At 41.4% G+C, this 21,483-nt stretch overlaps 1 protein-coding gene across 2 annotated transcripts in view; it reads right to left on the bottom strand.

The window, feature by feature from the left end:
• Positions 1–21,483, bottom strand: part of PTPRN2 (protein tyrosine phosphatase receptor type N2) — a 1,455,485-nt gene that overhangs the window by 458,194 nt on the left and 975,808 nt on the right. For both annotated transcript variants that reach the window (XM_073629933.1, XM_073629934.1), the window contains one exon: positions 16,507–16,571. In XM_073629933.1, coding sequence (XP_073486034.1) covers positions 16,507–16,571 — 65 coding nt within the window. The remainder of the gene's footprint in view (positions 1–16,506; positions 16,572–21,483) is intronic.

Here is a 21,483-nt window from a genome sequence, read left to right as displayed (position 1 = left end):
CTAGTCCTGGCCCAGGGATCCTTACTGATTCCATGTAAGTTAAAGCTCTGTTATAGCGATGTGTCCAGCTAAGAGGGCTATTTGTCCTTTTCCGTTTTCTTATGCATTTCATCGAATGACTACTGGGAAGTGGGGAGAGGGAGGTCTTTTTTTTTTACATAGCTAGTTACTTTGTTAGTTAGGCTCACCGACCTGGTGAGATTTATTACCAGGTTATATCATGTTCTTACTGTTTGTATTGTAAATGATATTCCAAAAAAAAAAAAGGTGGAGCCCAAAGTCCAGCACACAGCAGAAATCTGGTTGTCACAGAAGGATCAGGTTTTGGACATTCCCCTACTGGGGAGCAAAATAAATAAATAAATAGGTAAATAAATAAATAGTGGATCATTCCCTGCCTTACTGCAGCCAATTTTATTTTTTATGTTTTAATTTTGGCTCTACACAAACTAAAATAACATTCTGACCCTTTCCAACTTAAATATATTAAAATAAAAACATGTTGAAAGAATCAAAGCCAGTTTTGTTTGTGGCGAGTAATACAACTTACTACTAATTGAAAGAGCAGCCTTTGGGTTTTGTATTTATTAGCTGGTTCACAAATTTACCATATATAACTTACAAATGATAATAAACATGGTGGAGTTTTGCCAAGGGAATATAAAAAAAGAAAAAAGTAACCTAAGCAATTTGAGTTGTGCAGTGATTCAGTGAGATGGTTTGCAGTACATCAGAAGGCATAGACTTGTGCTGTTGAACCTCTTCAATACTGTATTAGAAGATTATTATTATCTTCTTTTGGTCATTGGAGGGGAGGAGCTCTGACATGAAGTGGCTCACGCTGGACGCCGAGACCTCGTCTCCACCTGATTGCCCCTGCCAATGCCGGAGAGGAGAGTGAGCCGCACGAGAGGGCTGTGACCCGGAGGGATGAATAGAAGAAGTGGCTCTCACTCATGTCTCCTGGCACCCTGACACCTATAGCCGATTCAGTGCGGATGCTTGCCGCTCTGCCTCCCACCCCCTCGAGTCTCTCCTTGTGCTTGAAAGCTCCATCCCATGATGTCATACTGTGCTGACAGCCGCTGAAGGACCTGTGATCTACCCCGGTGCTGTGTGCTGACACGCGCCCCCCTCCCTCGCTAATTGATCTGACGAGGACCCCAAAGCAGAGACCCTGAGGCTGCAGGCTGGGTTGGGAACAAGATTGGATCCCCCCACACAGACTGCCGAGGACGCAGGGTGTTGTCCCTCGCTCTGGAGAGAGAAATCTACTGGGATGCTGTAGGAACTTATAACTATTTAAAAAAAAAAAAAAAAGCTGAGCTGAAATAGATCCCTATACAGACTGCCGCAGATGCCGAGGGGCTGCCCTCCCTGCCTGAGAGGAGAGAGATTCTTGGGGACACGGTAGGACCCAATAATTAACACGCAAGTGATTTATGTGCCTGATCTGGTTGAATGGAACTATACTCATTGAACTATACTTAAAGCTGTAAAGTACTTCTGTATTTCGTGGGTCCTAAAAATCAGTTAACCACTGAAAATCCCTGTCAAAATCGCTGTCAATCGCAGAGGAATTTTGATAATTGGAGTAAATTCCTGAGAACTGTTGGAAAACTGTTACTATTTGCCTTTAAACCTGGAGAAGTATTGCTGTGACCGCTTCGATGTATGATGACACCTGCAATTATTCATTTATGAATTTTACTATTTGCTATTAATCTGCTGTAACTCTCTGATGACTGTCGGTGCTCGCTGATAATCAATAAAAGTTGAACCGACACTATAGGCTGGCGAATATCTGTATTTGGGGATAGCGGCGCCATCAGCTGATAATCTCCTATAATAGATCCCTATTATATAAAATGGAAAACCAAGAAAACCGAAGCCGAAGAAAAAACCTACGGAAAAGAGGTCTATCAGAGAAATATAAGAAGGATGAATTAACAAAGGTGATGCAGGAACTGTTTAACCCCATAATGGGGAAAGATGCAGCAAAAACATTACAAATGGACAGAGTGCACAGGATAACAAGGTATCAAATTCAAGCGGACGATAATCCGAGAGATGTAATAGTCAGGTTTCACTATGCTGAAGAGAAATCTAAAAATATGGAAGGCATACGGAAGTCCGCAGGAATTTCATATGAAAGAATTGAATTGCAAATATTTTCAGATCTATCAGCTGAGACTCTGGCAAGAAGAAGACTTCTTAAACCTCTAACAGAACAAATGCAGTCAATGGACGTATCATATCAGTGGGGATTCCCAGCGTGTCTGAAAGGAAAAAAAGACGGTTGAAGTGCAGTATTAAGATTCCCTGAAGATCTTCAGGATTTCTGCAGCAAATTGGACCTCTCGCCCCCTCTTTACCGGGCCAGAGGAGAACAGTGGGACAATAGTTCCAAATAACATGCAATGGACTCGTAGCGAGGGACAGGGGAGGAGGTAGAGCAGGAACTATATAATAATGTAGTTACTCTGAGTCCAAGAATAAGAAATAGAAGGGCATAATTAGAGTAAAAAAATAAATAAATAGGTGGAGGGGTGGGGGGCTAGCTGAGGGGCTGGTGATGTAGGAGTAACCTCCCCCAAAGAGGCATGGAAACCGAACGACATCTAGATAGATGCCGTCGGGCCCATGCACAGAACAAATATAGAATTTGTTCATCCTCCAGTAGGGAGGAGGACTTCGGGGGAGGGCGGGGGGAGTGGGAGGGGGGTGGGATGGTTTTGTGGGGGGGGGTTGTTTTTTGTTTTTTTCTTTCCAATCCTCTCCCTTGTTCCTCGGACTTGCTGCAGTCTGCCAGGTGCTCCTTATGACAAACTATGGCCACAATAAATGTAATCACTTATAATGTAAGGGGGATAAATACCCCAAGTAAAAGGTATAAAATAAATAAAGATTTGTTTTTCCTTGGGGCGAACGTGGTCTGTCTTCAGGAGAAGCATATCACTCTTGCTTCTGGCTGTAGACTGGCTTCACATTTGTTTCCTATGGGGTTCTATGGTGAGTCAACATCTAGCGACTTGAGGGGTGTGGCCATAGGTTTTGACAAGACTATGGTATTTACAGTAAAGGGGCAGCTGGCAGATTTCTCTTCATAAAAGGGAGATTGTTTAACGTGGAATGTACATTAGCAAATATATGCTCCCCAAATAAGGAACCAGATTTATTTTTAAAGAAAGCCCTAAAAAACTTGAAGTATTTAAAGAAGGTAAACTCATAATGGGAGGAGACCTAAACTTGAGCATAGACCCGCAGGTAGACACAACAGGGGTTCCCTTTCGCTATACAGCTAAAAGACAGAAGGCCGTAAAAAAATTATTAAGCGAACAACAGCTGGTAGATACATGGAGGATTAGGCACCCAGGGAGGAGGGATTATACTTTCTATTCCCCAGTCCATGGGTCATCTTCAAGGATCGATTATATTTTTATAGAACATCAATTACTACCATCTCTCAAAAGTGCAGAGATTAAAGCAATTACCTTATCTGACCATGCCCCAGTAGTGATTAAGCTAGAAATATTAAGTTCTATGATGGGTAGGAATTGGAGACTGAACAACTCTCTTATCAAGATCTGGCGATAATCAAAAAGATCTTACAAGAACTTGAAAATTTCTTTGCTGTAAATGATACGCCAGAAATCCCCCAGCCAGTCTTGTGGGAAGCACACAAGGCTGTCATAAGGGGGATACTGATAAGGGTAGGCGCAGGGAAAAAGAGGGAAAGGGGAGAGAAACTTTGTACCCTATATAGAGAGATACAGGAACTAGAACAAAGACCCCAAGGTATCCCGAAGAGACAGGAATTAGTAGCAAAAAGGGCGCAATTAGCGGACCTGCTAGAACAGGAGAAAAAGTGTGCCTTTCATATAGTAAACAAGGAGAGGTATCAATGGGGAAATAAATCAGGGAAATGGCTGGCCAGAGTTTCAGGGGGAAAAAGAAAAAACGTTCCTTTATTCCTAAAATTAAGAACGACCAGGGAGAGATGGTGCATTTGTCCCCTGAAATAGCGTAGGTATTCCATGAATACTACAACTCAGTATATAATGTAAATCAGAGAGAGGCATGTAGAGAGGGAGAAATCTATGAGTACCTGAGGGACCAAGACATTCCAATGTTGCCTAAGGAGGAGCTCGAGCATCTTGAAGCTCTGATTACTCAAGAAGAAGTAAGAAGAGCAATAAAAAGCATGGCCCTGGGAAAGAGTCCGGGACCTGACGGGTACTCTCTTTTATATTTTAAGAGATTTGCAAAAGTTTTTGATCCCTAAATTATGCGAATATCTGAACGCCATAGCAGAAGGAGAGACAATGCGGGAGGAAACATTATTGGCCTAAATAACTCTCATTTTAAAAGAAGGGAAGGATCCAACAGTCCCAGTGAGCTATCACCCAATATCCCTGTTAAACACAGATATAAAGATTTTTGCTAAAGTAATAGCAGGAAGATTAAAGCCCCTACTACCAAGCTGGGTAAATAGTGATCAGGTAGGGTTCGTGCCAGGGAGAGAGGGAAAGGATAATAACCTGAATTAATTGTGTCTGATCCATGAAGTAAAAGGGGGGAAAACCCCAGTCACATTCCTGTCGATTGATGCCGAAAAGGCCTTCAACAGGGTGGATTGGGGCTTCATGTTTGGAACATTAAAACATCTGGGTATTGGGGTGAGGATGATGAAATGGATATCGGCCTTCTATCAACACCCAATGGCTAAAATTAGAATAAATGGGAACCTATCCCCCACCTTGGAACTATTTAGTGGGACAATGCAGGGGTGCCCTCTTTCGCCAATGCTGTTTGTAATAGCACTGGAACCCTTGTTAGCAGCTGTCCCTAAAAATCCAGATATTGGAAGGGTAAGAGTAGGGGAAAGGGAGTTTAAGGTAGCGGCATATGCCAATGACCTCCTTTTCTACGTCTCTAACCCTAGAATAACAATCCCAATTATATTAGACGAGTTAATTAGATATGGAAAACTGACCAATTTTAAAATAAATATGTCTAAATCTGAGATTCTAAATATTACTATTCCTAGGGAGGAGCAGCCATCCAACCTAAGTTCCCCTTTATATGGTGTAAGGAGGGACTGGGGTACTTGGGAAAAAAGTTGACTGCATCCCTGGGGACTATGTATAAGGCAAATTATATACCAGTGCTTAATAAGATCAAGGAACATTTGGAGAATCTGAGACATAAGCCTCTTTCATGGATAGGAAGAATTAATGCTTTAAAAATTAATATTTTACCAAGGATGGTCTACATTTTCCAAATGATTCCAATTACAGTACCCCAGGACTACTTTAAGAAATTAAGATCAATGATATTAAAATATATCTGGGCACATAAACGTCCCAGAATTGCATATGCAACACTGACGAAAGCCAAAAGGTCAGGAGGATTAGCAGCTCTGGATTTTGAAAAATACTATCAGGCGATTTGCATTTCCAGGATGGTAGAATGGATTCATAATAAGGAGGGGAGAAGCTGGGTAGATATGGAGATATCACAAAGTAAGACAGATCTGGGAAAGATGGTCTGGATACCACAACAGCACAGGGATTTAGCTATTAGCACAAACCCACTAACTAGAAATACTTAAGATTTGGGATGGCTTAGGGAGACACTGGGATTTTAAATCATCACTATTATCTATATTGGGCACAAAATATTTTAAGCCAGGGAAAGAGGAACATATATACTTCACTAGATGGGCAAAAAAAGAGGAAATACAATTACAAGATGTAATGAAAGGTAATTTGCACTTATGAGGAAATTACACAAAAATGGGGAAATAAGCCACTGGATAAATGGAGGTATACACAACTACAGCATTTTGCACAATCACTGCCACAACCGTTACGGGGGAAAGGACACATGAGGTTAATAGAGAAACTTCTCTGCTTTCCCCTTAGCCTAAATCAAAGTATATCAAAAATTTATAGAATCCTAATTAAGGAAACGGAACCTGAATTCCCTTCATATTTGGGGAAATGGGAAGAGAAGATAGGCCCGCTTAGAGATGAGGAACATAGAAGGAAAATTTTGAGAATAGCTTGTTTCGTATGTGACCCCCTAGAGGGCGCACAGGATCGGGGCGGAGGGTCCCCCAACCTGTTGGAGGGGCTGTGATGCCCTGGGGACCTTTGCGCCCCTCTTGTGGGAATGCATAAAGATTCAACCCTCCTGGGAGGGGATCTTGGCAGCAACCTACCAAATCACAGGAGAACAGAGTCAGAGGAACCCTTGGGATTGCCTATTTCACGATACAAGAAAAACGATTCATCAATATAAGAATACCCTAGTTCCATTCCTTTTAAATCACAAGTGGAGATGTCTGTTGAGAAAGGGGCGCGGCTTGCAATACAGCCAAGTGTGCATGCCCGTGAAACGCGTCCACTATCGATGACGCCATCCCTCTGCAGCCAGCCATCTTCTGTGTGTCAAGCCTTGTTCTGAGGCCGCCTTCCTTAGCCGGCTTTTCACATCATCTGGAAGAGCTCTGACTACATCTACAGCACAGACTGCTTATGGCACAGATCCAGGAGCGTCCCCGCTTTGACATCTGATACCATGCCTGTATTCATCCTGCTTATGTGAGTTTACTTGATTCAATAAAGTGTTATTTTATAAAAACGACTGAACCCAGAGGCGCCTCTCCACTTGTGTTTTGCAGCCCCAGGATTATGGTTTCTCTCCTACTATGATGGCAGCCCTGTTTGCTTCCTTTGGACGTTTTTATCCCTTCACCAGCAGTTTTACATAGACTTTTTGGCCTGTGTTTGCTATAGAGACTATTGAACATCCAGTTCCTGCTCATGATTGTCATTTAGATATTTCTATCAGCAGACGTAGATTTCTGTTTTATGTGAATCCTGAGCTGTTGCGCTTATACTTGTTATTATATCCATTCCTTTTAAATGCAGCTAAAAGTTTGATCCCAAGCTTCTGGAGGACTCAAGAAGTCCCGAGTAGGAAGGATTGGGTTGTAAGGGTGGAAATGATAAAAGCCATAGAAGAAACTATCCACATAGAAGATGACTCACTGGAGATATTTTAGAATATGACTTTTTTTTATGTGTATTAATAAAATTATATTTTTATATATATATATATATATATATATATATATATATATATTTGTCTAGACAATAAAAATGAGAATATTCAAACAGAAGATTATTATTATATAGCACTCATACAGCGCCAACAGGAAACAATTGAGACAGTAAAGATACAATATAATTAAAGATAGGATGGTTAGGAGGACACTGCTTGTGAAAGCTTACAATCTAACAGGAAGGGTCAAGCGATACAACAGGTAATAACTGCATGGGGATGATGATGAAAGTAAACGTTAATCTCTTAAGTATAGCAGGAGTGGCTTCCCTGAAGAGATGAGTTTTCAGGGATCGTCTGAAGGCGGACAGAGTAGGAGAGTCGAACAGATTAAGGAAGAGAGTTTCAAATGATGGGAAAAGCTCTGGAAAAAGGACGAGATGATGAGAGAGCTAGAGAGCAGGAGTTCCTGGGAGGAACAGAGATGATGGTTTGGGTGAAATTTTATAGATAAGGTTGATGATGTAGCTTGGGGCAGACTTGTAAATGGCTTTGTATGCTGTTGCTGGTATTTTGAATTTAATTAGTTGGTAGGTGAGTGGAATTCAGTGGAGGGATTGGCAGGCATGGGTTGGTGAGGTGGATGAGCCTGGCAGAACCATTTATGGTAGACTGCAGAGGAGATAGACTTGGTAGAGGTAAGCCAAAGTGGAGGGAGTTGATTGATTTAGCAGCTTGGTGATGTCATTGGTTAGGAAGGGCCGTATTTTGGAAACGTTACGGTGTAAAGGTGTCAAGATTTAGACAATGATTGCATGAGGGGTTGAAAGGAGAGATTAGAGTCCAGGAGTTCATCTTGCACCCTGGCATAAGGGAAGGAAAGGATAGTTGTGTTATTTTTTTTTTATTCTTAATTTAACAATTTTCAGCATTATATGGTGCATAGAATGAGGATGCAACACTGTATAGAGACATACAATGTGGTATCAGCAATTCTGTAAGCAACAATAAGGGTTACACGGCATGAAATAATCAAATACAAAATTGACAACCCTGTCACCTTAAAGCATTTGTTAACCCCCCCCCAAAAAAAATATGCTGCTCCTGTCCCTTTAATGTGAAAGCTGCAGCATGGTGCTTTTGCTTTTTGCCGTACTTCTCTGTATCTCTTACAATACCTGTTTGATCCTGCCAGCTTCTGTCTTCCCCCGAGAACAGACCACGATTATCATGGCTGCTGAGCCAAGATACCGTGGTCTAAATGCGTGTCTGCATCATCCGCAGGTCTCCTCTCTGCCTGTTTTCAGCTCCCTCCTCCTCCCCCTCCCTCTTCCTGTCAACATGTAGCCTGGAGTGAGAAAGCCGATCTCCTACATTTCCAGCCACACCCCTCTCCTCCCCCTCCTCTCCTCCCCTCTCTCCTCTCCTCTCGTAAACACACTGCATTGATGGCCACAGGGAGGAAGATAAGAGATTCCTCTTCTGACGTATCTTGCATGAGTCAGAAGGAATCTGTGTCCATCCTACTCAGCTCCCTCAGCTCAGATATAGAGAAGATATAGGACAATTGACAGAGCTAAAAAAGGATAATAAAAGGTATTTACACAAAAAATTAAAATAAGAAGAAGATGCTGCAATTGTATAGGGAACGATGTACCGTGTGCCTTATTAGTTGGAGGCAATTGGGTTAACAACCACTTTAAGGAAGCTAGTAGCTTGTGGAGGTTCATTTTCAGCACAACTCCTGCCATCAAGAAAGTATGGTGTGCCCATAACCCCGACAAGGGGAGGATGGGACGAAAACAGTGTGGAGAAAAAAAAATTGAGGAGGGTGAGAGAGGAGGGGGAAGGCATGGAAGGGACGGGAAGGGGCACTGGGAAGGAATCCCAATAATTGTGTTATTGATCTTAATAGAAAAAGTTAGGGAAGAGGTAACAGGGGAGAGGAAATATAATGAGCAAGTTAACTGGGAAAGGTAAGTCAAGAGCCTTGTACAGAAATCAACAGACTAAATTGTATTTATATCTTATTCTGTTGAAGGAAGACTTATTCTGGCTTAAGACTTAGCTAGTTACTGCTCTGGAACAATCAAACAAAAACAAGACTTCACTGCCTGCAGTTTCATTTTAACTTATAGGTCTCTTTCCCAGCCTGTGACTAGACAGTGAAAGAAGAAACAGCACATTGATAAGCTCAACTTACTGTCATTCTAATCTCTCCTATCAGCATGCTCATTGTGCTGCAATACTGTTGGCTGCTTCTCCCTGCAGGAGGCTCATATTAAGTTAAATTCATGTACTTATATTATTTGAATTACAAAAAAATATATAGTAATAAATACACAGCTGCATTTTTGCATTTTTTTTATTTACCCGGAGATTAGCTTTAATTATGGAAAGCTAAGGACACCACAGCTGTAATAATAAAAAAATGTACTGATTGTCTCTATCAGCAGCTCACATCCTCTGGAAGCTAGTCTCTGAATGGCCATTTCGTATTCCATGTCCAATTGAAGATATAGCAGGATTAATACCATTGACCAATTTATTATTATTATACAGGATTTGTATAGCACCAAGAGTTTCTGCAGCACTTTCCTATTAACACTATCCAGAGGTTCAAATCTGAGCTGGAAAATTGTGCATCCAAAGAATAAATATTCCATACAAATATATAATAATTACCACTTGCAGTCAGCAGGTAGCAAGCTCTAAGCCAGATCCGTAGCTTTCTGCAGACTCTTGTAACAGCTGCACGGAAAACATAGTAAGCTTTCTATCTAGTGCTCAGTAAATTAATAAAGGACCAGTGACAACTCAGATGCATTTTGTACACTTAGCAGGACATTTAAAAAGCGGTGTATTTTACAGATAATCACTGTGCTTTGCTGACTTCAGGACTATGAAGCTAATCCCGCACAACAGAATTGAAAGGGAATTTGAGTAAAAAAAAATGCCAGCAGGAGAGCCTGTCATGTAATCTGTCAAAGTCACATGAACAACTCATCTTCAATCACAGCACTCCATTGAGCACTGAAGTCTACACAACATGGCCCACATTTTATGAATGGGTCATAAACTGTGGGTAGTTCTGTACGTACAGAATAGTATAACGAAGACAGGAAAGCATCACCTTATTCCTTAATACACATTTCGTTAGGTAAACAATCTCTACTCTATTAGTAAATCAACCCTATTACAGCTAGAAAAACAGTAAAATAAGGTAGGAAATGAAAAAAACAAAAAAAACAAAGCAAAGCAGAGAATAATGAAAACAAGAAGAAAGATATCTAAATACAGCAGAGAAAGAATGTACAACAAACATTACAAGTGAAGGTGAACTCAAACTTTAAAGCTGCAATGGAAGCAAACAGCTAATTTCACATTTAAAATATGTATATATGAAATTACTTAGAAGCCAAAAGATTAGTAATTTTGTTTGGCCAGTCTTGTGATCCAGGCTCTTCTGCCCGACTGCATAGCAGGGTATACAATGTCACCTTCTTCACTACTGTTAAACAGCACTGTCAGGCAGCAAGTGAAATCAATCAGTGACCGATTAGTGCTATCTACCAGATGCTGCAGCCATGCTAGAGTGCAGAACTTACAAAAAGGAACTTGTGACTAATGAAAACCTCTATTGATATTTTTATGTCAGGCATTTTATGCATGAGAGGTAACAAGAAGCCTGCATCATGTGTTACAGCTTCACAAAAAGGCAAGGTTTAGGACAGCTTTTCTCAACCTTTTAACATAGAGAAACCCTTCAAAATAACTTTCCAGTCTCAGGGAACCCCTACTAAAAATGTCTATATCTACAACTCATGATACATTAGTGTGATGGTCAGTGGGAAGAATGCTCCTCACACTTGTGGTCACTGGGAAGAATTGCCCCCTTACAGATAGCTAAAAAGGGGAATGGTGTCAGTAGGACCTTATCTGAGAGGTAGAACTTGCTCATTGCTCAAGGAAGCCCTAGCAACCTCTGGAGGAACCCTAGGGATCCATGGAACCCTGGTTGAGGAATCCTGGTCTAGGATCACCTGATACCAAAAAAAAGGGAATGTGGTGGACCGATGTAGTTTGTCAATGCCTTAAAGGAGAAGTACAGCGAAAAAACCCTCTTGGCTGTACTTCTCCTGTGGTTCACAGGAGTGCAGTTTGTTTTGTACTCCTGTGACCCATTTTCAGAAGAGAGCAGGCTGAAGTCCACTCTCTGCTGACGTCACAGTGTTGGTCCAGGCTCAGGCGTCATCACGACCATAAAGTCGAGATCCGCCCAGATCTTTGGACCGGCACCCAGCTCAGCTTCTCAGGGAGCCCCATGAGAGCCGGAGCCGGATGCTCCTGCCCCTCCACAGCTCACCACTCCAGTAAGGTTGGGGGTTGGGCTGAGCAAAGAGCCAGTGACTGACATTCAAATATACAAATGCCTTTGTTATTAAAGACATTCACTGTGGCAAAGATCAAATAAAACTAGACAACGGTGCGCTGCCCTGCGCACCAAATGCCACTTGTCTAAAACTTTTATTGTAAATCGTAAAAGGTATGTGTATGACCATAGATATGCCTGTAAGGCGATGTCTATCTCTCAAATATACGATACAGGTACACTCATCCATGTGGACACAAATAACCACTAATGGACGAACCCCATATATCATCATATCCACAAAAAAGCTTATCTCTTAATGAAGACTGCATTGACACAAGGCATATCTCACCCCAGTGACTGACATTCAGCAGCTTTCTGCTCACGGAGCTGTGAGAACTGAGCAATCGGCAGTGTTCGATCGCTCAGTTCTCAGTGTTCGAGGCACCGATGCTATATCCACCTAGGTAAGTATGGTTCTAAAGGGAAAAAAAACATACTTCTTTTTTACAGAAAAACTATGAAGCTGGTAGGTTATGCTGTGTGTATCTCAACTTTTAATTTTCAGATTTGACAGGAGTGTAGTAGTAAGCAATAGTTTGGTCGCCAAACCAACTTTCTGCTTGATGAGATCACCCCTGTACATGCTGATTTTTTCCTCCTGTCATCAAGCTCCCACTGTTAGACTAGCAGCACTATGTAGTACTGTACAGCCTGATTCACTCACACATCTACTTTCCCTTCTATGCAACGAATTATAGGAAATTCATATAAAGAGAAATGAAGGTACTTAAAACAGCAAAATTCAATAATTTGTTTAGAGCAGAGCTAATCTCTCCACCCTTGCTCCCTCACTAGTGCTGCCATTTTCACCCAGTCTTCTATGAGGTACAGGATCTTCAAGTATCTTGACTGGCCAGGCCAGAATGACGTAACTCTCACACATACGCATGGGAGTTAATTTGTTCTACCACTGAGGTGTGCCAGGAATGTACACCCATTTGTTTATATGGAGCTCAGTGTACATTCTAAAGAGGAGTGTGAGCAGGCAGAGGTAAGTTTGTTTTATTACAGAGGAGACATAGCATGTCTCTTCCGCAATAAAGAACTTGTCTGCTCATAATTTTTTTTTCTGGTTTAGTTTCACTTACAGAATTTTCTAATGTATACATATAAGCAGATTAAATGATTATTATTTTTTATTTGTCTCAAGTTCAATGCAAAGATTTTTGTTTTTATTTGAAAACATCTTTATAAAGTTACAAAATAGGTTAAAAAGAAGGCAAAAAACGATCAGTACATCTTCCTGCCTAAAGAGCACTGGAAGAGTTAATTGCAGTTCTGACCATCTAGCAGCTATTCGTGATTTTCTCCTTTTGTTTTGGCTTTTATTCCATTTATAACAGAAGCGACCAATAGCAGCATCTGATGTCCTGGATACCTCTGCTGGTACCCCACCATGCTCGTGGCCAGAAGGGCTTGGAGAGAGAGAGACAAATTTCCATATCAAACCCAATTTAGATGAAACGCCTTGCTTAAAAAAAAAAAAAAAAGGAGAGAGGCAGGCTAGTGAGTGCATCAATAGACCCTTGATTAGATTTCAATCTCCTGAGCAGACAAATTTGAATATTTATTACCACAAATGCAGATTTCCCTTCGCCCTCACACTCTTGATCTTGAATTCTATCCACTGTTTTGTGTTTTTATGAAAATTTGGGTAGCGCTGTGTTTTCCAGTAAAGTGACAGTTCTCAAGATAATCCTGTTATTGTTTGCTAGAGACTGACTGTATCTGCTTATTCATGTGTTAACGAGGAATAAAATATTTTCTTTTTTGGCTGCAACAATTTAAGATGGGCTGGAAACTAATTTGTGGACATTTTATAAGAAACTGCTCTGTAGAGATTAGAATGTGTTTGACAAATCTTGCAAATTAACAAACGCAATATATTTTAATATTTATTTATTTGATTTGCCATATTTATATAATGCTGGCATATCACAGGGAGCTTTACAATGTACACAGACCTGCTCACATAATTCCCTTTCCACAATGGAAATCATAGTCTAATGTCCCACTCCCTACTATACTCTAAAGCCAATTTAGTGAAGTGCTAGTTAAAATTCATCTCCAGGCTCAATCCTTTCTTGCTCCCCGCCCTTGCGCCATCTCTATACTGTGGTCTGCACAAAGAGTCTTCCCTACCTTGTTTAAAAGCCATTTAATGTTTATTTTTAATGGTCAGCGACAACATTAGTCACTGGCCAAAAATGCTTCAAGTACAGGTTGTCGGGAGGAGGGTTCTGCAACTCTCTCGTGTCATTTTTTGTATGTAGGGCGCACTGAATAACTCTTTTTCCCATGTGCCCTCTTCAGAGAACGGTTACAGTGGGAAATTACATTTAAAGAGATCAGCAGAAATGGTTAGCTGTAGTAGGAGCTGGGTAAAGATATGTGGGTCTGGGTGAAGGTGGGCACATGCATAGTTTATTTTAATTAACACAATCACAGATGCAGGCGGTGCTGAGGTCTTTACCTCAGCACAGCCTGAATAGAAACTACAAGAGGACATTGAGAAGACTGGTCATCTTGCACACAAAGCAAGCAGAGGTGAACGGTCACCTCCACAGGAAGTGCTGTGCCCTCACTGTCTGGAAGATAATTTACACTAGCAATTGCAAAAGGAAGGAAGCATTACTTGAGCAATACAATGAAAAGAAAGGAGGGCATAAACGCCTCATGCATTACCTTCAACACTAGAATTAATTTATTAAAACGCCATAAACAAGAGAAGAAATATAAGCCCATCAAATCACAACTCCAGTATGGTGGATACACAGTATCTGTAGTAGGAAAGCTGACCCGTTTCGGGAGACAAGCCCCCTTCCTCAGAGTTTACCAGAGTTGTGATTTGATGGGCTTATATTTCTGTTCTGGAGTTTGCCCACTCAAGGAGAGCAGCATCTCCTGAAATATTGCCACAATACTGGATGTGGGACTTAGTGAGCGCTGAGGTTTGCCTGTGATATAAAAAAAATACATTTCTTGAGCAATTTAATGACACTTAAATGGTAAGAGATTTACTCCATTTGTATATAAATTTGAGTGTGCCTGGAGGTGAGCTTTGATTTACCAAGTACATTTTTTGTGGAAAACAAACCAGAGAACCTGAAGAAAACCCACACAAATGTAGAGAAACATACAAAGTCCAGGGGTTCAGAGCTGCACAGATTGGTGATTACTGGATTTATTTTTTCCTGCAAATATAATTAACAATAATAATATTGTAGATCAATAAGGGGGGTTAACATATGTAAAAGCCATAGGAGTGCACAGCCTATTGCATTAGGGTTTGTACCCCAAAGCTTAAACACACATGCTTTTCTCTGCAGCCTCAGCTGCATGGGGCAGTGAATGAATGGGAAGTGCCCTGTGCTGAGCGGCTTCCTGGTTATTCACAAACGGAAGCATAGTAAACATAGTTTACTATGCTTCTGTTTTGAATGGACACAGTGAGCGAGTGTGTTCACTGTGTTCATTTAGATACGAAATGGACCAGTAATTTACATATTTACTAACCCCTTCCACCACTTCCCCTCCTGAAACATACCCTGCAGCAGCCGGGAGGAGAGGAGGGAAGCCAGCAGCACTGCGGAGTGGAGAGGCAATAAGGTGGGTGAAGCCTGGACAGTAGGGGGAATCGGCACCACACATGGTGATTAGGGTGTGCCCTGGCACACCCCCTTGAGCATGCCTATGGTTAAAGCCCAGCTCCAGTCAAGACCGTTTTTATCTTTTCTACAGAGTGGAGCAGGGTTAGAAACTTTATAAGCTACAGCTGCATGCTATTGATAAGCATACTGGTAGGTCAAATAACTAACCAAACTGACCCTATGGTGTATGCATGATTCTTTAACACAAGAAGAAGCATTCAATTGTTTCATCAGGTGCATGAACTAATAATATAAATGGTTTCATGTACTATGTAAATTACAATGTAATAAACTGGTGTTATAGCAGATAATTCTGTTAATTGAAAAGGCTTTGTCAATTCCTGTCCTAGAAGCTGAGAATCAGATTCCATCCTCCCATAACAAAAGTTACTCTTTGACTCTTGGGCCACACTACAGTTACACAGTAGCCATACAATTCACTGTGAAACTGAATGGATTTGAGGACTAGAATGTGACCTGGGATTTGGAGATTAGCTAGTGCCATGGTAGAATTGGAGCTTCTGCTGATGTAAAGTCAAGAAACACTGGTACACATAGAACCTCCAGCCTAACACAGGCATAAGAACGTAGACAAGTGTGCAGACCATACAAAAAAAGCATTTCAGGAGGGTAACACAGAGACTAGATAATAGTATATGACAGGCAGGGCAAATGTCAAAAATTCTGTGATAAAACTGATTCTTAACAAATTAACAAAAAACATTTTCCAGATCACCGGTCTAAGCAGCAAAATAATTAGACAAGTAGAGCTCAGTAATGTCTCCAAATGCTAAAGGTCAAATTTATTTGAGGCGTAAGATATAAAAAAAACATCTATGTATGCCATTCTGATTTTACAAGCCTTTACCCACAAAGTCATAAATAGATAAACGGGTTTCTTATATCCTGTGCTTTAGTAGAGTATTGTACCATGTTAACCATTGATTAATTCAGAGAATTTGGAATCTAAGTTATTCTGAACACCAGCTACTTTAATAATTTAAGCTAACCAATAAAGATTATCACATAAACTCCAAACTGTTTACAGTGCCTCAAGTTAAGTTGATCTCTATCACCTAGAGACCATACTGGTCAGTCATGTATCTTCCTTTCTTTGTTCTCTGCCTTGGAGAATATAATAACTCGTGCAACAGTCCCTGGGAGCTCAGGTCAATGGACAGAGTGGCCCACTATTTCTTTAGTTCAACAAAGACATTTTTTTCCCATTAAGTATGAGCAACAGATACACTTTAAAAGCAGTATATTATTCTCTCTTTTAAAAGCAGTATATTATTCTCTCTTGTATATAGCAAGCAGAGTGTAAGAAAGTTATACAACATGAGATCATACCTCTGCAACTCCTGTCTGCAGAATTTTAAGTTCTGTCCTTTTTTCCAGCGTGTCCTTATTGGCAGCTATGAACGAAATAAAAAGAAAAATATTACTTTACAGTAGAACTTTTCCAGATTTTTAGAAACAAACTATATTTTCTTTATATCTGCATACCATTAAAATGCCTACTATATCAGTTCTGTAAAGTAATTATCCTTCCAATTATATTCCATCCCCAGATGTACAGTTGATACAGTAAAGAATTTTTCCAGGAGCTTAAAGAGAATGTATGGTCGTTCTCTACATATTTCTTTTATTTATAATGGTCAAGGCTCCAATGTCCTTTTCTCATATTTAGCTATTTCCTCTGATAGCTGTACTGAAAAAAACTGATATTTACAAAGCTGCAAAATACCATCAGAGTAGTAACTCACACTCCCTTACCATAAGTCTGAGGTTTCTATAGACAATATATATAGTAAAAGTCATTATAGTTACCCTTTAAGACAAAGCTGAAGGCAGCTTCAGCTACTGTGATTAGCATGTCAGAAAACTTTGCCAGAGTCTCCAAAGCTATTAATGTCACAATACCTTCATGGCAGCTGTATCAGACCATTAGCATCTGCTGCACACATGCAAAATACCTCCTAAGCAGACCCAGTGTGCCTAAGCTTAATGTAACCACCATAACAGAGATATGCTTCACAAGCCCTAGATAATGGCAACTTGATCAGCAGTGTCTTAAAATATGCAGACTAAAATACGGCTGTTGACCACATTGGTTACTCTAACAAACTGTTTTATTAGGAAAAGAAGAAAATGTGTGCAGGTCGCAAATGTAGTTGCATTTAATACATCTTTCTAATCTGGTCATAAACAGACAAATCTGTTTTTTTAGAAAATGGACCATCATTTAATTTACTGTCAGGTACCCTGTGAAGAAATTACTTGTGATCCAGATTTTCAGTGTTAGGTTTCTTGGTGCTTGGATAATTCATATATGAGTGCATATGCTCATTGCCACAGGGATAATGTGATGTTGTTTTTTTGGATTTAGTCATAATGAGCACTGGAAACATGACCACAATTTAATTAACATAATTATAGCCAAAATGTGTTATGCCATCTAGGAACAAAGGTATCTTATAACTTATCTTATAGTGATCTTATAGTGAATTGTGATCGGGAGGCTAAGGTGATTTGAGGAGTAGAGCAAAATATATGGTCATGGTCAGAATAGAGATAGTACTAGAAGTCATTGGAAGTTATCAACTGACTAAATGAGTAGGTTTAGATAAAGCATAAAAGGGGCTTAGAACAGAGCCTGGGGCTACCTCTATGGAAAGAAGAAATGAGGGAAACGAGTAGTAGGCACTGAAGGAGCATTTAGATAGGTAGGAGCAGGAAAATCATAGTCTTGGAGGCCAAAGGAGTAATGTTTTATTGGGAAAGAGAAGGTGATCAATTGTATAGAAGTCAGTAGAAAGGTATGTGGAGTAATAGCCATTCATTTTTAGCAATTACGAAGTTAGTAGTAAGTTCTAGTAAGGCAGTTGCTGGGGAGTGTTGTGGACAAAAGCCAGAGTGGAGTTATAAAGGTTGTTATCAGTGAGATAACATAACTAACATTTATACCCTAGGTTTTCTAGAAATTTGGAGGTAAATGGGAGCAAGGAGATGGTTATTAAGTTGTTATCACTGGGTCCAGTGAGGCTTTTCACACATAAGGTTTGACTAGTGCATGTTTTAAATAGAAGAGAAAGATGCTGAGAGAGAAATAGATTAAAACTGTGAGAAAGGCCCCTTTCACACGGGACGGATCCGTGTTGATCTGCCCCGTGAACATCCGCTGCTCAGCGGGGATTGCTCCGTTTTCCCCAGCTGAGCAGGCAGATGACAGGGCGGGACCCGCACACTGTGCAGGGACCGCCCTGTCAGATCTCCGCTCTCTCCTATGGGGGATCGGAGGAACACGGACCGTCTGTCCGTGTTCATCCGATCCGCTCTGCAGACGGATAGAAAAATAGGATTTTCTTCCGTCCGCAGAATCGGACGAGAGCGGAGCCGGACAACATCGGGTGTTTGCGGATGTACATCCGCTGACACCCGCTATCCCATAGGGATGCATGTATGTCCGTATTTCATCTGAAAACGGATGGATGAAATACGGACATACGGTCCGCATGTGTGAAAGGGGCCTTAGAGAGAGTAATATAGAGCAGGAGGGTAACCGTAGTAGTTATGAGACTCCTGACACGCGGGTACTCCAAAAAATGCCTGAAGAGGGCGTTCAAACGTGCATGTCTGAAAACTAGACATGAACTTATTTTCAGTACGGAATCTAACAAAAAAAAAAACTAATCCCATTCGCATTATTACCAAGTTTTCAAATCAACACAAAACTGTCAAAAACATCATTGAACGCTATTGGCACGTTTTGAAATTGGATCCTACTATTGGTCCATACATACAAGACAAACCGTCATTTACTTTCAAACGTGCCAGATCGATTAAGGATAACTTGGTGTCCAGCGAATATGTGGGGCAGGAAAGCGGGACCCGTGCAAACGCTTCGGAACTTTTCGCTGTGCGGGTGCCCGTATTGCCAGTTTATGAATACCAAACCAAATATCAAACTACCCGATGGCTGCAAATACACACCGAAACATTTTGCTAATTACAAAACATTCGGTGTGGTATATCTTCTCATGTGCGACTGCGCATGCTACTATGTCGGTAAGACGAACCAAGAATTTTGGCGGAGAGCTTACGACATATAATTTCTATGAAGACGCGTAACCCCAGTTTACCTCTGGGCAGACACGTCTCCACATTTCACTCTGGTATATTTCCCAAGTTGTCTTTTTTAATCCTGGACCGTGTCCACCCAGGGTTGCGTGGGGGGGACTGGAACAAAATTCTGCTGCAAAAAGAACAAAAGTGGATTTTTCGTCTCCAGGCCACAGGGCACCAGGCCTCAATGAAACCACATAATTCAGACCTTTTCTGGAGGGTTTCACTTCAGGGGGGTCTGAGTGGGAACCCCCCGGCGTGAATACCCCCCTATTCTTGTAGAATGAGCAGTATTGGGACGGTTTTTGGTTAGGTAGTGAATACCATCAGTTGGATTGGCGTGGTGACAGTATAAGCGATCCAACACTGTTGTTTTTTTTCCCCCTTTTGTCCTATACATGTCACAAGTGTATTTATATACATTGTTGCTATTAATACGCCTGGATGTACTCTCATTTCCATTTATCACTTTTCTTCTTCTCCCTCTTTTTTTCTATAGCTCTGCTTTCAGCCATTTGTTCCTGCCGTTACATTCCCCCCCTTTTGTCCCTCTTCTCTGTCCTCCCCACATGGCCACCCATGGGTTAATATAGCGCCCTCTGTTTGCGCTGTAGGGACGAGGCTGTCTACACTATTGGGGCTTGAGTCTGGGATCGGTGCGGCCTGATGAGATCCTGTCCATCGGCGCTCCGGTCTGACACACGGGGGCCAAGGTTGCCACTTCTAGTTTGGCATTATTTTGGCCTCCCTGTCTATGATCGTCCACAGCCGGGATGCGTCCATCCCGTTGCCGTGGAGATCAGCGCGCCGCGGGTGCCTGACGCGGACGCCAGTCCCCTCCCAGCACGGGTCTCCTCCTCTCTCCAGGATGTGACGCCCTGCTCCTGGATTGGACCCGTGTGTGGGGCGGGGGGGCTCGTCTGCGCGCCGGGAACTCGGAGGGGATCTCCTCCTGTCAGGGATGACACTGCTCCTAGTGGAGTCAGCTGTTCATCCTATGCTGCTAATCAGCAGCACTATTTAAACTACACTTCAGGCTGTCAGCTCACACACTGGTGGAGACACCGGACCGAGTGTGCAGCTGCCAGGATCTGCTAAGGTAAACACCATAGCCCTTTTCCCTATCTTCTAGATGTGCCTACAATGTCTTTTGGAGCTGCAGTGTATATATATACACTGAGCACCAGGACTATATATTTTTTTAGTACAGGACCTTCTTTTTTTTTTTTTTTTGTGCTCTGGGATACATCCAAGAGCCTTTATTAATTATTTCAATTTATGTCCCTTTTTCTCGCCATTGCAGCCACTGAACATAGGCGCTTTATTATTGTATCCTCCTACACTGTGGCCTCTGCCAGCTAATAGCCGTCACAGACCACTTTCTTTTATGAGCCAGCATAGGGATTCATCATCTATTACTAGGTATGTCTACCCTACCTATGTAGGTCTGTACTTATAAGATGGAGATATTCATCTGAATAATACATTCCCTCTGTTTTTACTATGCTGCTCTCTCTCTCTCTTTATAATTTTTAGTTCATAACATCTTTCATCCACCCCACATATCTGGCATGGTGTCAGTTGACGGATAATTATTCCTTAAAATGGAATAGGGACTTTTTCAGTCTTCATGTACTTAACGGGTATGTATTCAAGCAAATATTTATTAGAGTCCCCTGTTTTTCCAAATTCATTAAAAGGAATGGTATGCAACCAAATAAAAAGGCACTTTATTTGGATGATAGGCTATAACCTATACTCCCTCTGGTCTTCAGCCCATTAGATCACTCATCATTCGACTGACGGACGTGACGCCCTTTGTGTCCGGTCGTGTTCCGCTGATGGTTTTGGTCTCGTTGTGGCAGCACTGATATTCGGGTTTGGACCCCGGTGGCTGACAGTTTCCTCCTCTCCCCCTCTCCAATCGGTTGCCATGTGATGCTGTTTTTCATGGTTAGAATGCCTTTTTACATCACGTTGTCTCTATGCTGTAAATAGTTGCATATGAAGTAATACTGTTGATTTACAATGTGTTTCACTGTATGTTTCTCTGTTCTTTTCTATGATATGGTCTCTAGAAAGATATATATCTCATCTCCAGCCCCTGAAGAAGAGGTCATAACCATAAAAACCTCGAAACGCATTGGGCCTGCACTTCCAACTAGCTCCTGCTTGCTGAAACAGCGTTTTGTGGGTTAAGTG

The sequence above is a fragment of the Aquarana catesbeiana genome, linkage group LG05, assembly GCF_042186555.1.
Source record: "Aquarana catesbeiana isolate 2022-GZ linkage group LG05, ASM4218655v1, whole genome shotgun sequence".
Classification (NCBI taxonomy): Eukaryota; Metazoa; Chordata; class Amphibia; order Anura; family Ranidae; genus Aquarana; species Aquarana catesbeiana.
The sequence above is the reverse complement of the archived record's forward strand: the minus strand, read 5'-3'. Positions and strand labels throughout refer to the sequence as shown.